Source organism: Mugil cephalus, chromosome 4 (assembly GCF_022458985.1).
Source record: "Mugil cephalus isolate CIBA_MC_2020 chromosome 4, CIBA_Mcephalus_1.1, whole genome shotgun sequence".
Taxonomy (NCBI): Eukaryota; Metazoa; Chordata; class Actinopteri; order Mugiliformes; family Mugilidae; genus Mugil; species Mugil cephalus.
The window spans coordinates 29,732,418-29,749,474 of NC_061773.1; the positions used below are offsets into that span (position 1 = coordinate 29,732,418).

At 38.7% G+C, this 17,057-nt stretch overlaps 3 protein-coding genes across 3 annotated transcripts in view; 2 read left to right on the plus strand and 1 right to left on the minus strand.

The window, feature by feature from the left end:
• LOC125006460 (nuclear factor 7, ovary-like) overlaps positions 1-17,057 on the minus strand; it is a 1,183,669-nt gene that overhangs the window by 820,991 nt on the left and 345,621 nt on the right. The window lies entirely within an intron of this gene.
• On the plus strand, positions 1,195-3,481 carry LOC125006461 (nuclear factor 7, ovary-like). The gene is made up of 2 exons (XM_047582509.1): positions 1,195-1,529; positions 1,610-3,481. Exon 2 carries the CDS (start codon positions 1,627-1,629, stop codon positions 3,007-3,009), a length of 1,383 nt encoding a protein of 460 aa, XP_047438465.1. The 5' UTR covers positions 1,195-1,529; positions 1,610-1,626; the 3' UTR covers positions 3,010-3,481.
• Positions 14,497-16,016, plus strand: LOC125006472 (nuclear factor 7, ovary-like). The gene is made up of 2 exons (XM_047582519.1): positions 14,497-15,652; positions 15,686-16,016. The coding sequence occupies exons 1-2, from the start codon at positions 14,497-14,499 to the stop codon at positions 15,868-15,870; spliced, it is 1,341 nt and encodes a 446-aa protein (XP_047438475.1). The 3' UTR covers positions 15,871-16,016.

Consider the following 17,057-nt stretch of genomic DNA (forward strand, 5'->3'; position numbering starts at 1 on the left):
TAAAAGTCCAGGGTAGCTTGTCCTTGGTTTCTGTCTGTTGTTGGCTCAGTCTTTGTCCATTAAGAACAAAAAAAAAAAAAAAAAAAAATAGAATCCTCAGGAAAAAAAAGTCCATCCATTCCACAGAAAAATGAAAATGGGGTCCAGTGCAAAACATGAGCAAAAACAAAAAGTAATCCACAATGCAGAAATGCTTCCCCACTTCACACAAAAGAGGAGGGAAGGAAGTCTAGTTGTGTAACACTCTCTGGGCCTGCAGTCACCTTTTTATCCTGCCTCAGCTAATGTCTACAGAGGAGGTAAATTGTGCAGGTCTGAGGTTGGAAAGAGTCAGAAGCAGACACTAGTCTACTCTCTTACCTGGCACAAACAAGAAGAAGCCAACTTGATTGTTCTTCCCCCACTGCCTTTGTCACCTCCTAATTACCCTCTCCCACTGCTCACCTGTGGCTGCCTGGCTGCAGATCACCTGACCAGCCAGGAAAAATGTTCAGACTTATCTTTGCTATGAAATGCGAGGAGGAAGGGTCAGTGTTGAAATCACTTTATTGAAATTAGTGTAAATATCGTTTGTAGACCGTAGTATATGATCTTCTTGTTTTTCTCTCTCCCTTTTTCTGTTTTCAGGTGTTTGTAATGTTTACAAAAAAAAGGTCAAGAGGTCATTTACCAGATGCCAGCTCGTAGAACTAACTAGACGTAAGGAGATAAGTTCTCTTTGTTTATGAATGTGGGGAGGGATGAGAAATTTAGAATTGATTTTAAACTTCTGTTGTTTGTTTTTAATGACATTTTTGGCCTGTGGTCCTCCTACTTGTCTGTGATTATATCGGGGCCCAGCGTATTTCTGGTCAGTTTCTGTTAGAAGTCCAAAAGTCGAGATATAAACAGTGGGGTGATCGTTCTTTTGCTGTCACTGCTCCCAGACTGTGGAACAAACTGCCTCCAACATTCACAGCACCTCTGATCTTTGCCTTTTTAAATCGTAGCTGAAGACCTACTTTTTTAGACTGGGCAGTCATTTCTTTAGTTGTGTTTTATTATTCTTATCTTTTCCCTTTAATGTACTTCTGGAAGACTTTTAATACCCTTCAGCACTGTAGCACTTACAAATTGTGTTTTTATGCATTTAGTTTTATGTTTTATGTATTGATTTTATGTGTTGTTTTATGGCATTGTTGTGATGTACTTTGGCTCCCCTTTGATTATTGTAAAGGGACATCAGAAGAATAAAACCCAGATAAAAACAGTCCTAAAACCACAAATGACTGAACCACTCCCCTAAATAACAGGTCAAAGCTCAACATTTATGACAGGAGCTCTGGTAAAGCTCCACCCCTTTGCCTGATTTATATGAGACAAACCAGACAAAACAGTTCATTATTATGTGTGACTAAAGAGAGACACAGACGATCAGATTCAGCTTCAGACCAAACTAACACCTTCCTCTGAGTGAGTCCAGCTACAGGAGAGAAAAGTGGAAACGACAACACTGCTGCTTCAAGCTGCTGACTCTCCACACACTGAAGGTGAGTTTGACCAAAAACAGGAAGTTAGTAGAAGATGGAGGAGACATGACTGACTGGACTTTGTGTCTGCTGTGTTCCAGCTTCTCTCAGAGACTAAATGGCTTCCAGATCAGAGGAGGATCTCTGCTGTCCGGTCTGTCAGGAGGTCTTCAGAGATCCTGTTCTTCTGTCGTGTAGCCACAGTTTCTGTAAAGTCTGTCTGAAGAACTGGTGGAGAGAGAATCCATTACACCAGTGTCCAGTTTGTAAGAGAAGATCTTCAAAGAATGATCCACCTTTAAACTTGGTGTTGAGGAACTTGTGTGAGTCCTTCTTACAGGAGAGAGATCAGAGATCTCCAGAGGATCTCTGCAGTCTGCACTCTGAGAAACTCAGACTCTTCTGTCTGGAACATCAGCAGCCAGTATGTCTCGTCTGCAGAGATTCAGAAAAACACTCCAACCACAGATTCAGACACATCGATGAAGCTGCACAACAGCGCAAGAAGAACCTTCAGGAAATTCTGGAGCTCTTAAATGAGAAGTTAAAGGTTTGTGAACAAGTTAATGTGAAGTTTGATGAAACAGAAAAACACATCAAGGTCCAGGCCCGACACACAGAGAGGCAGATTAAGGAGCAGTTCAAGAAGCTTCACCAGTTTCTAGCAGAGGAAGAGGAGGCCAGGATGGCTGCACTGAGGGAGGAAGAGGAGCAGAAGAGTCAGATGATGAAGGAGAAGATGGAGGCTCTGAGCAGAGAGATAGCAGCTCTTTCAGACACAGTCAGAGCCACAGAGGAGGAGCTGAGAGCTGAAGACGTCTCATTCCTCAACAACTACAAGGCTGCAGTGGAAAGAGTCCAGCGCTGCCTCCTGCTGGATGATCCACAGCTGCTCTCAGGAGATCTGATAGACCAGGCCAAACATCTGGGCAACCTGGCCTTCAACATCTGGAACAACATGAAGGACCTGGTCTCCTACACTCCTGTCATTCTGGATCCAAACACTGCTCATCCATGTCTGATCTTGTCTGAAGATCTGACCAGTGTGAGAGGAGGAGATAAACAACAACTTCCTGATAATCCAGAGAGAATTGATGATTACTTGTCTGTCCTGGGCTCTGAGGGCTTTAACTCAGGGAATTACAGCTGGGATGTTGATGTTGGAGAGAACACAGGATGGACACTGGGTGTGTTAGTGGAGTCCGACCAGAGGAAGGGAGACATACAATCAGGATTGTGGGGAATCATGTACAATGAAGGTGAATACTTTACATGTTTACCAGATGCTTTTCCCGAAGTTCTCCCAGTAGAGAAGAAGTTCCAAAGGATCAGAGTGAATCTGGACTGGAACAGAGGAAATCTGTCCTTCTTTGATCTTGATACCAACACATACATACACACCTTGACACACACTTTCACTAAAAGGATGTTTCCATACATTGAAACTGGGGATAAACTTCCTGTGAAAATAAAACCAGTGAATGAGATCAGTGTTTGTTAATGAAATATGTGTTTAATACTTTTCCTGTTTTAGTGGTTTTATTGAGTTTCAGTCAAACGATTTGATGTTTTTGAGTTGGACTTGTTAGTTTTAAGGTGGACTTGTTAGTTTGGTTCAGTCTTGATGTAAGTTTGTTGATTTCAGAGCTGAATGTTTGTCTCTTCAGAAATGAAAAGCTGCCAGATGATTCGGGTGTGACTGATCTGATGATGTGAGCTGTATTTCATGTAACCTGTGACACTGTGTTAATCTACTTTCTGATATCATTGTCTGTAGGACAATAAAAAGGGAAACGTGTTCAGACTTCTCTTTGTTGGTAAATGTCAGTAGGAAGGGTCGTTAGTGTTGGTGTAAGTATTGTTTGAAGACCACCTACCATTGAAGAATCTTCTTGGAAATCTGTAACACAATAATGATGTTCATGTTGTTTCTATTTCTGAGTCATGTGTCTCATAAACACTAGTAAGACAAACCCACTGTGTACTTGTGTGCTTTAACTACAGCAGGAGATCAGAGGATGTCATTATAGATGGCTACAAAGTTATTACGTCACATCCTGTTCATGCACTGTGTGGTTTGTGGTGTTGCTGTCTTCAGATTGTTTGACTCCAATAGATCTTTTTGAGCTCTCTTCAATAATGACAGAATCTCATTTAGTTTCCTCTAATTCTCATCCCACTTATATTGCACAAGGATGTCTCTCCATTAATTAACACCTCCAAATTAATCAAGATTGATGTTTCTTCATTAACAGGACACGTCACTTAATCTTTTTAGATTGTTTTTATAAAAAAAAAATTACTCCAGACCTGTGTTTCTGGAAAAAGTTGTTGCTATTCTAAGGAATGGTTTGTTTAAAGGGTTTCAAGTTTAGAGTTCATTATAATAAAGAAACATCTCTGGTTAAACTTACCAATGAACTCCTCATGGCTTCCACCAACGGATATGTCACTGTCCTCGTCCTGTCAGATCTTAGCAATGCATTGGGTTCTGTTGATGACAATATTTTACTGCAGTCAGTTGTTATGGAGTTCCTCAGGGTTCTGTGCTGGGACCAATACTCTTCACATTAGACATGCTACTTTTCAGCAAAATTACTAGAAAACATGGCATAAACCTCTGTCTCTATGCAGATGACACATACTATATTTATCTATGAAATTAAATGAAACTAATCAGCTGGATAAACTACAAGCCTTAACCTCTTCATCCCTATGCCTATTCTTGTGCCTCCCTTGTGAAAATGACATATAATAATATTTAGGTTATATATTCACAACGCTAAGGGCTGTATGAATAATTTTGTTCACCTGTGACTACAAAAGTGTCAAAATAAAAATATATGTTACTGTATAAATTTCTGTTCTTGCCTAAAAAAACAACAACAACAACAACAAAAACATCCTTTATGTGTGCGTTAGTAGCCCAGTTCAATCATGACTTAGTAATGTAAAATCTGATGAGTAACTCTGCAAAAGTAGATGAACAATTAGAGATTCTGTATCAAAAACTATACCTTTTTCTCACATTTGGCACCATATGTGCCATTTGACTTTTCTCGGGTCTGAAAAGCTAATTTATTTTCACTGATGTATCAATAAATACAATAACAACAGTTTTGTAAAAGTTTTGTAAAATGATGCCTTCAGTGAAACTCAAAGGTTTAAGCTTCTCCTCATTGGTTCCCTGTAAAAAAGCAGAATAGAATTTAAAGTCCTCCTCCTTAGTTTCTTAGAGGCCTAGAACAACTCCAATCACTGACATTTTCAGTCATATTGGTACTTTTTATTTTTTTTTTTTTTGCAAGTAACCTCATTTAAACTTGAAAGTCAGAGTTTGTATATTTCTGGTAAATATTGTTTCATGGACTGCAGTGAGATTACATGGGTGAAGTCAAGCGATCTAAAAGTAAATAAACTAGTGTAAGAGTACTGCAGTTACCCGTAACCCGAGTTGAAAAGGAGGCTGCAACTTCAGGTTGAAAGGAAAAAGCAAAAAGTGTTCGGATTCATTAGGATTTGTTTAAGATATAAATACAATAAGATTGAACTGCATGTGTTAATACAATCCCACAACAGATGCATCCATAAGTAACACAGTGTAAGAAACACTTGTATGACTTAATCTATAATTGGACCACTTCCCTCCAATAGATCTATGTAAGCTAACTATCACTGTATCTGTATCTAAACCATCAACTTGTCTTTTTCACCTGATCCTGATGTTCAAGGATGCCTCATCTCATCTTCTACTACTGCTTACTCCTCACTAGGGTCACGGGGGTTGCTGGAGCCTATCCCAGCTGTCATAACATACAAGCATAAATGAAGATAGCATAAAAATATAAAAATAACAAAAAATCAAAAAATAAATAACACCCTCTTCATTTCTGTAATTTATAAGAAGAATCCTCTATCTATATATATAAAAGTATATTCTTGTTTTGTTTTGTATTATTCTTGTTTTGTTCAGATTTAACCACAGTTAATTTCTTTCCAAACATGATTCTAATTTATTCAATTCACTACTGATCACTTGTGTTAAGAGTTGTATAAGTCACTGACAGAACAAAAGATATTTATGTCATTGGCAAATAAAACTATCTTCAGTACTTTAAAACCCTTTATATGTCATTAATATATAGCATAAATCCCTGGGTGGTGCCACAAGAAATGTCTAAACATAATGAACAAACATCACCCGGTTTCACAAACTGCTTCCTGTTAGATAAATAACCCCTTATTCAGTCCAATGACAATGTTTGTCTCTGATGAAATACCAGCTTCATTTGATATATCATGATTTATTATGTCAAAAACATTTAAGGTCTATGAATATCCCAAGTGTATACTGTTTTCTATCTGTTGAATTTGTGATTGAATCAATTAGTGCCACTGATGTTACTCTGTTAGATGTTGAGTAGTTTGTGTTTTTCTATGAATTTTTCCAGACGGTTATTAAGAAAACTTTTCAAGGGTTTTAGAGAATTGAGATAGTAGTGATACAGGTCTATAGTTTGTGAATTGGTGTTTGTTCCCAGATTTATACAGAGATATGACTTTTGCTATTTTCATTTTGTCTGGAAATGTACTGCTTTCCAACACTGTACAACATTCATACTGATGTCATCATAGTCATTGGTGTCTTATTTGGCAACAGTATTCAAAGTGTTTGTGTTTTGTATCTCTGAGTCATGTATCTCATAAACAGAAGAAAGACAAACCCACTGCACACTTGTGGTCATTTCCTGGTGCAGGTGGTAAACATGAAACATACTGCAGTCATGTACCAGGAAGTATTTCAACAAACTCATTCTATCTCAAATATATTGAACTCTCTAGTAGAACTGGTTTAATATGAACACTCTGAGGTCTGCTCACTAATCTGAATGGAAGTAGGTTTGTGAAGAAGAACTGGAAGGGTTCTCTGTTGGTTGACAAGCACTCAGAGAGTTGTTGAGACTTTATGGGAAGTTTTGTCTTCAAATTTAGCTAAGGACACTTGAATATGAAGGATCTCAAATGGAGGACATTTCTTCAAAAGACAGAAAAGAAATTCATGGAAATTCAAGTTAAATACTGTGTACCTCTAGCATGCTGACTTTATTCCAAACATGCATTATGACCCCAATAGATGGCTTCTCTCTCAAACCTCAGGTTTTGAATCTGTTCCGTGGATAAGAGTATTACGTCACATCCTGTTCCTGCACCGTGTGGTTTGTGGTGTTGCTGCTTTCAGATTGTTTGAGAAGTAATGGCTTCAAGAGCATCTATAATAATAAAACTGTAGCCATAAAAAAACAAACAAAAAAAACAAAAAAAACAATGCAAGGCATCAAAGATGTAAGTACAGTTTCTTTGATTCTGGTGCTAGCTACCTCGAATTTACATATAATGGGTTTATTTAGTGTAATGCTGTTTATAGTCAACTCGTCAGTCATTTTACAGACCCAAAAAGTGCTATTTCTTGACTATGTCTGCCACAGTTGACAGTGAAGCAGGAAGACTGTGTCTTCTACTCACATGTCTCAGGAAGAGGTGAATCTAATTTCAAGTTCTTAACTCTGTTATTATTTTTTAAGGATCTATTCGTTAAGGATACCCAAATGTTTCACAAATTTTAGAGACTTTTAGAGACTCAAGAACACCTGAGATGCCTTTATTTGTTTTCTGAGATATTTTATAGTTTAAAAGAAAAGAGAAGTTCATAAATAGATATTATCGTACTTCATTTTTATTACAACTGACGTTAGTTATAGCTATAATAAAGCCATTTCAACAGGAATGGTTTGCTTGAAGAGTTTCAGGGTTTAGAGTTCATCATAGAATAGAAACAGGTCTGGTTAAAGTTACAAATGATCACCTCATGGCTTCAGACAATGGTCCTCATCTTGTTAGATCTTAGTGCTATAATTGTCTTTTTGATAATATGTCATGACAGAGACTGGTTTGAATCCGATCTGTCAGATAGATCTCAGTTTGTGAGTAAGTTATGGGGTTCCACAGGGTTCTGTGCTGGGACCAATACTTTTTACATTAAACTGCTATATTTCACCTGGATATGCCCTTGTGTGGACTCAGAGTGCAGACTGCAGAAGTGCCTAGGACTGCCTTTCACCTGCATCAACTAGGTCAACATCAATAGGATCCTGTCTCATATTGATGCCATAAAGTAGTTGACGCTTTTGTGTATTCAAGGATAGATTAGTGTAATTCATTATGGTCTGCATCCAAATAGTTTTTTAAAAGCCTTCAATTGATTTATGTGCAAGAGCACTGACAGGAATTAACAAGAATAGAATTTAACTCCTCCTCCTCAGATCCTGAAAGGCCTAGCACCATCATGCTGACAACTCTGCACAACAGCAGGTTTCTGTTGTGAATTAGTTGTGAACTAAATCAAGCACTTCAGAGAATAAAAAGGGGAAAATGTTCAGATTTGTTGTCATCATGGACAATTCTTACAACCGTATTCACATCTAGGAAATATTTGAAGTAATAATTTGTATATGACTAGACTATGACCAAAATTTCATCGTCATAGATTATTGGTATTTTTGCAAGAACCCTCATTCTCATACTGAGAAATATTGTCTCATTAACAGGAGTGTGATTACATGGGAAAGGTGAAGAGTTCTAAAATAAATAAACTGGTTCAAGAGTACTGCAGTTACCTGTAACCCGAGTTGAAAAGGAGGCTGCAGGTAAAGCTTCAGGCTGAAAGGAAAATGGGAAAAGTGTTCAGAGTTATCAGGGTTGATTAAAGATATGAATAAAATAAGACTGAACTGAATGTGTAAATACAATCCTAGAACAGATGCATCAATAATACCCGTTTCACATCAAAAATCCCAGCTCGACACAAGGTTTTCAAACCCAGATCAGGCCACATTTGATGGTCTTCCACATTGCCAGCAGTCCGAGGTCTGACCTCCCACTGTGAGAGCTGCGTGTCTGTTTTTTTCCTCCTTCTCACCCGTCATTGTGTCAACAAGATTATCATTAAACATCACGGTGAAATAAACAATAGACAGCATGGCATCCGAGGAGAAGAAAAGAGGAGAATCTGCAGCAGATATCGGGCACTGTGCAGGACACAGTGATTCATTCGAATATAAGCAGCCTTTTGAAAAAGCATGGGTTTGACCGGTCCATTCTTCAGGTCATCAAGTGTTAAAAAATACACCAAACAATCAACTTGTCTTTTAGACCTGATTATGATGTATAAGGATGTTTTACCTATACTAATTGACACTACCGTGTTTAATCAGAATAATTTATCTTGAGCACTGGGCACATATGTCTTAGCAAACCATATGTTGATATCCATCCATCATCCATTATCAGTTGTGTCACCATTAAACAGGAATTGTTGGTTTTGTTTTTCATGTTTTAGACTTCATCCGAGTACAGAAATATATCTGGTTTAACTTACTAAACACAAGATATGCTTCAGAAGAAATGTGTTGTCAAATGTGTTTTAAACAAACAGGCTGTCTTCTGATATACTAATTTAGAATGAAACATACTGGACCCACGAACAAGCTCCACCCAAACTTTATTTAAACTGAGACAAACCAGAAAACAAGTTCATTCCTGTTTAGTTCGATTCAGTTCAGAGGACAAGGACGAAAGTACGGTAAGATTTGCTTTCATTATACAGCTTAAACTAATGGAGGACAGTTACAAGAGGGAATACCACAATACTAAGGTACTGAAATACTTCAGACAGCTTCTGAGTGAAAAATGACTCAAGATGAAAATAATGAAAGTGGTGGCAGGGTGGTGAAAAAGTCCCTTCCTGCTTTCTGTGCTGGTGTGTCATGAAAACAAGGAAGTGGACTGCTAATATGTGAATTATATGTGTATTTTGAACAATATAATTGGAATGGATATGTGATTGCTACCAGCTCTTAAATCACCTTAGACAGTATAAGACAAATGACCAACAGAAAAAAGTAAACTGAGCAGCTTTGCAGTGGAACCAAGACTGACTGGACTTTGTGTCTGCTGTGTTCCAGCTTTACTCAGAGACTAAATGGCTTCCATATCAGAGGAGGATTTGTTCTGCGAGGTGTGTCAGGAGGTCTTCAGAGATCCTGTTCTTCTGTCATGTAGCCACAGCTTCTGTAAAGTCTGTCTGAAGAACTGGTGGGGCGAGAAACCAACAAACCAGTGCCCAGTTTGTTTGAGAAGATCTTCAAGAGATGATCCACCTTCAAACTCTGTGTTGAAGAACCTGTGTGAGTCCTTCTTACAGGAGAGAGATCAGAGATCTCCAGAGGCTCTCTGCAGTCTGCACTCTGAGTCCAACCACATATTCAGTCCCATCGATGAAGCTGCACCACAGCACAAGAAGAACCTTCAGCAAACTCTGGAGCCCTTAAAGAAGAAGTTAAAGGTTTATGAAGAAGTTAAAGTGAAGTTTGATGAAACAGAAAAACACATCAAGGTCCAGGCCCGACACACAGAGAGGCAGATTAAGGAGCAGTTCAAGAAGCTTCGCCAGCTTCTAGCAGAGGAAGAGGAGGCCAGGATGGCTGCACTGAGGGAGGAAGAGGAGCAGAAGAGTCAGATGATGAAGGAGAAGATGGAGGCTCTGAGCAGAGAGATAGCAGCTCTTTCAGACACAGTCAGAGCCACAGAGGAGGAGCTGAGAGCTGAAGACGTCTCATTCCTCAACAACTACAAGGCTGCAGTGGAAAGAGTCCAGCGCTGCCCCCTGCTGGATGATCCACAGCTGCCCTCAGGAGCTCTGATAGACCAGGCCAAACATCTGGGCAACCTGGCCTTCAACATCTGGAACAACATGAAGGACCTGGTCTCCTACACTCCTGTCATTCTGGATCCAAACACTGCTGGAACAGCAATGATCCTGTCTGAAGATCTGACCAGTGTGAGAGGAGGAGATGAACAACAACTTCCTGATAATCCGGAGAGATTTGATTATTCTGGTTCTGTCCTGGGCTCTGAGGGCTTTAACTCAGGGACTCACAGCTGGGATGTTGATGTTGGAGATAACACAGTATGGGAACTGGGTGTTTTAGCAGAGTCTGTCCAGAGGAAGGTAGACATACAATCTGGATTGTGGGGAATCATGTTCAATGAAGGTGACTACTTCACATATTCACCAGATGCTTTCCCTGAAGTTCTCCCAGTAGAGAAGAAGTTCCAGAGGATCAGAGTGAATCTGGACTGGAACAGAGGAAATCTGTCCTTCTCTGATCTTGATACTAACACACACATATACACCTTCACACACACTTTCACTGAGAGGATGTTTCCCTACATTGAAACTGAAGATGAACTCAAACCAGTGAAGATTTTACCAGTGAATCAGATCAGTTAGAGATAAACAGGATGAATCTGTTCATGACGTCTTTTTTATTATAAAGCTGTTTTTGGTTTCTTGTGTTTGACGTTATTTCACATTCTTCACTATTAATCCCCCTTTCCAGTGTTTCTATTCAATTTAAGACAGGGGAGTTCGTTTTTTTTTAGTTGAACTTTTTAGTTTTAAGATGGACTCGTCAGTTTGAGTTGATGTAAAGTTTTTGATTTCAGAGATGAATCTTTGTCTCTTCAGAAATGAAAAGCTGCCAGATGATCCAGATGTTACTGATCTGATGATGTGAACTGTACTTCATATAATCTCTGACCTGCTGTTATTTTGTTCATCTACTTTCTGATAACATTGTGTGTAAGACAATAAAAATGGAAAAGTGTTCAGCCACTTCTTTGCTATGAAATGCGAAGAGAAAGGGTCAGTATTGAAATCACTTTGATTGGAATTAGTGTAAGTATTGTTTGGAGACCGTCTGCCATGGAAACCAATTCGTAACCAATGATCTCCTCATGGCTTTAGTCAATGTACATGTCTCTGTACTGGTCCTTTTAGAATTTAGTGCTGCATTTGACTGTATTGATCAAGATTAAAGGAACTGCATTAGGCTGGTTTGAATCCTATCTGTCAGACAGATTCCAATTTGTCAGTAAGTTATGATAAGTTATTTCCTGGTGCAGGTGGTAAACATGAAATATGCAGTCATGTACCTGTACCTATTAGTATTTCTATTTCAGATATTCTGAACTCTCCAAACTGCAAAACTGGTTTATTATGTTTACTCTGAGGTCTGTTCATTGATCTGAGAGGAATTAGGTTTGTAAACAAGAACTGACACTTTTCAATTTTACACACACAGGATCTCAAATGGAGGACTTTCTTTTTTCTTTTTTTTTTTCGAAAGACAGAAAAGAAATCTCAATAATCTAAAGTATAAGTCTGCATGCTTCTAGGCTGCTGATCCCATATAATCATGCAGTATAGATCAGTTCTCTTTCAAAGCTCAGGTTTTCAGAGCCTCTCTCCTGGTGGTAAGTTTATTACGTCACATCCTGTTCCAGCACTGTGTGGTTTGCTGCTTGTGGTGTTGCTGCTTTCTGATTGTTTGAGCAGTGAGCAGTAATGACTTCAAATATCTATACTAATAAAATTGTAGGCATTCTAAAGAGCATCCTCCTCCAGTTGTCAAGAATGTAAGACATTGGCATTACTTACATCTTGTAGGATCTAATCAGTACCTGAAATCCTTCTTTCCAATACATCCCTCTGAGCTCACTTCAGTAATTAAAACATCTAATCTATGTAGTTCCTCAGGGTTCTGTGCTGAGACCAATAGTTTTCACATTAAACATGCTTCTTCTAGGCAATCCTCCTCTTAAACTCAGACTCAACAAAAGTCATCGTATTTAGCACTTAATATCTCAGAGATTCATAATACTATCACTTAGATTGTAGACATTGTTGCTGAAAAAGTCACTGATGTTCATGTTGTTTCTATCTATGAGTCATGTGTCTCATAAGCAGCAGAAAGACAAACCCACTACATACTTGTGTTCATTTCCTGGTGCAGGTGGTAAACATGAAAAATGCTGCAGTCATGTACCTGTAACTATTACAGATACATTAAAATTTCTAAACTGTAAAACTGATTTAATATGTTTACTCTGAGGTCTGTTCATTGATCTGAGTGGAATTAGGTTTGTGAATAAGGACTGACTGGGTTCTCTGTTGGTTCAAAAGCCCTAAGAGAGTTACCAGACTTTATGGTTAAGTTTTTGTCTTGACATTTATCTCAGAACACTTCTGCACTTTTACATATGAATATTCAACGCCTTTTGGATTACCATGACCTAGAAGTTTGAGAATCTTCACAGACATTTTCAAAGCTCAGGTTTTCAGAGCCTCTCTCGCGTGCGTTAGCATATTACATCACATCCTGTTCCTGCACTGTGTGGTTTGCTGTCTGTGGTGTTGCTACTTTCAATTGTTTGAGCAGTAATGAGTTCAAGCATCTATACTAATAAAAGTGTAGGCATTACAGAAAAACCTCAAGGCATCTCATTTCCAGCTGTCAATGATGAATGTACAGCGGCATTAGAAACTCCAACGGATCCTTCTGAGCTTGAATAATTACAGCATCTAATCACTCTTGTGTTACTGGCAGCAGGCCTGCCATTGCACATAATGTGCTGTTTTGTTTTGTTTGTTTTTTTGCCCACCAATTTTTGTGATTCTATTCTTTTTGAGATTTAATTTTCTTGCTCTTATTTTTATGCACCGCTCTTTGCCTTCCTAATTGCCCTTCGGGAATAAATATTTTTTTTTTCTGATTCTGATCCTGATCTAATTGTCCTCTAATTAGGGTCACAACTCAATTGCTAAAGTCTTTCCTTTGATTAGCACCTCCACTATACACCCGATAAATGCACTTCAGTCCTTAAAAATGGTTGTAATTAAAACTTTAATTTAAAAAAAGCAACTCTAGACCCAGATATTTCTTGAAAAAGCTGCTGCTAATTAGTTGTTTGACTGTGTCAACAAGGACAGTTTGTTTGAAGAGTTCATCATGGTATAGAAACGGCTCTGACCAATCTCCTCATGGGTTCAGACAGTTTACTTGTCTGTGTCCTTAGTTCTTAGTGCTGTAAATGACTCTTATTGACTTTATAATAATATTTTACTACAGAGACTTGAAAGTGTGATCAAAATTAAAGGAATCACATTAGACTTCTTTGAATCTGAAATCTTTGAATCTGAAATTTTAGTTTGTGTTACTTGTGGAGTTTTTCATTTAACATTCTTCCTTTCGGCAATATTATTAGGGAACAGGATAAAAACCTCTGTCTGTATGCAGATGACACCCAGCTTTATTCATCCACCAAACCTTGAAAATATTTTTGACCATGAAACCCTAACTGATTTAAAATGTCGCAGCAGTTTTTTTTCATCAGATTTTGAAATATATCTGGTTATTGTTACTGTTGCTATGAAATATGGTTCAGAAAAAAATGGCAAATGTGTATCAAGCTAACAGACTGTGTTATGTTACTGTTATGATCTATGCATTTGGAATGAAACGTTCTGATTTCCTGACAAAGCTCCACCCCTAACTTTATTTAAAGTGAGACAAACCAGAAAATAGTTCATTCCTGTTCAGTTCAATTCAGTTACGAGGACAAGGATCAAAGTACGGTAAGATTTGCTTTCATTGCAAAGGTGATGATTAAACTGAGGGAGGACAGTTAGAGGAAAGAATACCACAGTAGTAGAGTACTGAAATGCATCAAATAAATAAGTTCTCAAAGTGAAAGTGAAAATAAGTAAGAAAGTGGCGACATGAAGGAAAGTCTGTTCCTGCTTTCTTTGTTGTCTAGTGTGTCTTGAAAACAAAAGAATTTTGAAAATAGAGCTGAATTGAGATCTGATGACAGTTGCTATGTTGAGACAAATTCTTAGATGTGAATGGGTCCTTTATTCACATGTGGACTTTGTGCATGTTGCTGACAGAGTCAACCCATAGCAAGGACTTGTAGAAATCGTCCCGAAAATATAAATGTTATATTTTCATTTACTACTTTTCCTCCGACTAAACGTTGACTGACTGGACTTTGTGTCTGCTGTGTTCCAGCTTCACTCAGAGACTAAATGGCTTCCAGATCAGAGGAGGATCTCTGCTGTCCGGTCTGTCAGGAGGTCTTCAGAGATCCTGTTCTTTTGTCATGTAGCCACAGCTTCTGTAAAGTCTGTCTGAAGAACTGGTGGAGACAGAATCCATTACACCAGTGTCCAGTTTGTAAGAGAAGATCTTCAAGAGATGATCCACCTTTAAACTTGGTGCTGAGGAACCTGTGTGAGTCCTTCTTACAGGAGAGAGATCAGAGATCTCCAGAGGCTCTCTGCAGTCTGCACTCTGAGAAACTCAGACTCTTCTGTCTGGACCATCAGCAGCCACTGTGTCTCGTCTGCAGAGATTCAGAAAAACACTCCAACCACAGATTCAGTCCCATCGATGAAGCTGCACAACAGCACAAGAAGAACCTTCAGGAAACTCTGGAGCCCTTAAAGGAGAAGTTAAAGGTTTATGAAGAAGTTAAAGTGAAGTGTGATGAAACAGAGAAACACATCAAGGTCCAGGCCCGACACACAGAGAGGCAGATTAAGGAGCAGTTCAAGAAGCTTCACCAGTTTCTAGCAGAGGAAGAGGAGGCCAGGATGGCTGCACTGAGGGAGGAAGAGGAGCAGAAGAGTCAGATGATGAAGGAGAAGATGGAGGCTCTGAGCAGAGAGATAGCAGCTCTTTCAGACACAGTCAGAGCCACAGAGGAGGAGCTGAGAGCTGAAGACGTCTCATTCCTCAACAACTACAAGGCTGCAGTGGAAAGAGTCCAGCGCTGCCCCCTGCTGGATGATCCACAGCTGCCCTCAGGAGCTCTGATAGACCAGGCCAAACATCTGGGCAACCTGGCCTTCAACATCTGGAACAACATGAAGGACCTGGTCTCCTACACTCCTGTCATTCTGGATCCAAACACTGCTAATCCAACACTGATCCTGTCTGAAGATCTGACCAGTGTGAGAGGAGGAGATAAACAACAACTTCCTGATAATCCAGAGAGGATTGATTATTTGTGGTCTGTCCTGGGCTCTGAGGGCTTTAACTCAGGGAATTACAGCTGGGATGTTGAGGTTGGAGATAACAGATGGTGGTTACTGGGTGTTTTAGCAGAGTCTGTCCAGAGGAAGGGAGACATACCATCTGGATTGTGGGGAATAAGGCTCAATGGAGGTAAATATATGACATGTTCACCTCCAGATCCTCACACTTATATCCCAGTAAAGAAGTTCCAAAGGATCAGAGTGAATCTGGACTGGAACAGAGGAAATCTGTCCTTCTCTGATCTTGATACTAACACACACATACACACCTTCACACACACTTTCACTGAGAGGATATTTCCGTATATTGAAACTGAAGATGAACTCCCAGTTAAGATATTACCAGTGAATCAGACCAGTTAGAGATAAACAGAAGTATCCTGTTTATGATGTTTTTTTTATTTTAAAGTTCCATTTTTTTTATTTCAGTGTTTCTTAAAAATTAGTTTATTCAGCAGAGTTGTGTAAAAATGTTCTGCATTTAATCAAATATATCTTCAATAATCTTGCTTTTCCAGTGTTTTTTATTCAGTTTCAGTCATATGAGTTGATTTTTTTAATGGTTTAACCAGCTGAAACGATTCAGCTGGTTAAACTCCCAGCCTTTAAGACATCAAGGATGACCTGGAACGTCCTCCTCTTACACTCGGAGTAAACAGAAGTCATTGTAGTTGGCTCTAAGCATCTCAGAGATTCATTATCTAATCACTTAGACTGTAAATATTGTTCATATATATGAACAGGTCGCTGATGTTCATGTTGTTTCAGTCTCTGAGCCATATGTCTCATAAACAGCAGAAAGACAAACCCACTACATACTTGTGTTCATTTCCTGGTGAAGTTAGTAAACATGAAACATGCTGCAGCCATGAACATGTATACATACAGCCGGAGATCAGAGGATGTCATCATAGATGATAGATGCCTTAATTTCAATCAGATACACTTTTGGGTTCTTGTTCAACTCTTGTGATTTCATTCATTTCTAAATGTGATGGTTGATTCAATGATGACTCCTGATGTTTCTAAACTTTTTCTCTTTCAAATGAACTGACCGAGTTTATGGGTCCGTTTTTGTCATGACATTTTTCTGACAACGCTTCTGCAGTTTTACATACGAAGAATCTCAAATAGAGGACTTTTCTTCAAAACTCCTCATGGCTTCAGACAATTTACTTGTCTCTGTCCTTGTCCCGTTAGGACTTAGTCATACAATTGACTCTATCAAACACAATATTTTACTACAGATTAATCAAAGTGTGATCAAGATTAAAGGAAGTGCATTGAACTGGTTTGAACTGTATCTGTCAAACAGATTCTAGTTTTTGAGTAAGTTACAGAGTTTGTCAGGGTTCTGTGCTGGGACCAATACTCTTGAAATTAAACATTCTTCCTTTAGACAATAGCCTTAGGAAACATGACATGAACTTCCGTCTATATGCAGATGACACCGAGCTATATTTATCTATGAAACTAGATGAAAGTAATCAGCTGGAATATCAGAGATTAATTATCTAATCACTTAGTTTCTTTGGATGTCATTACCTTGG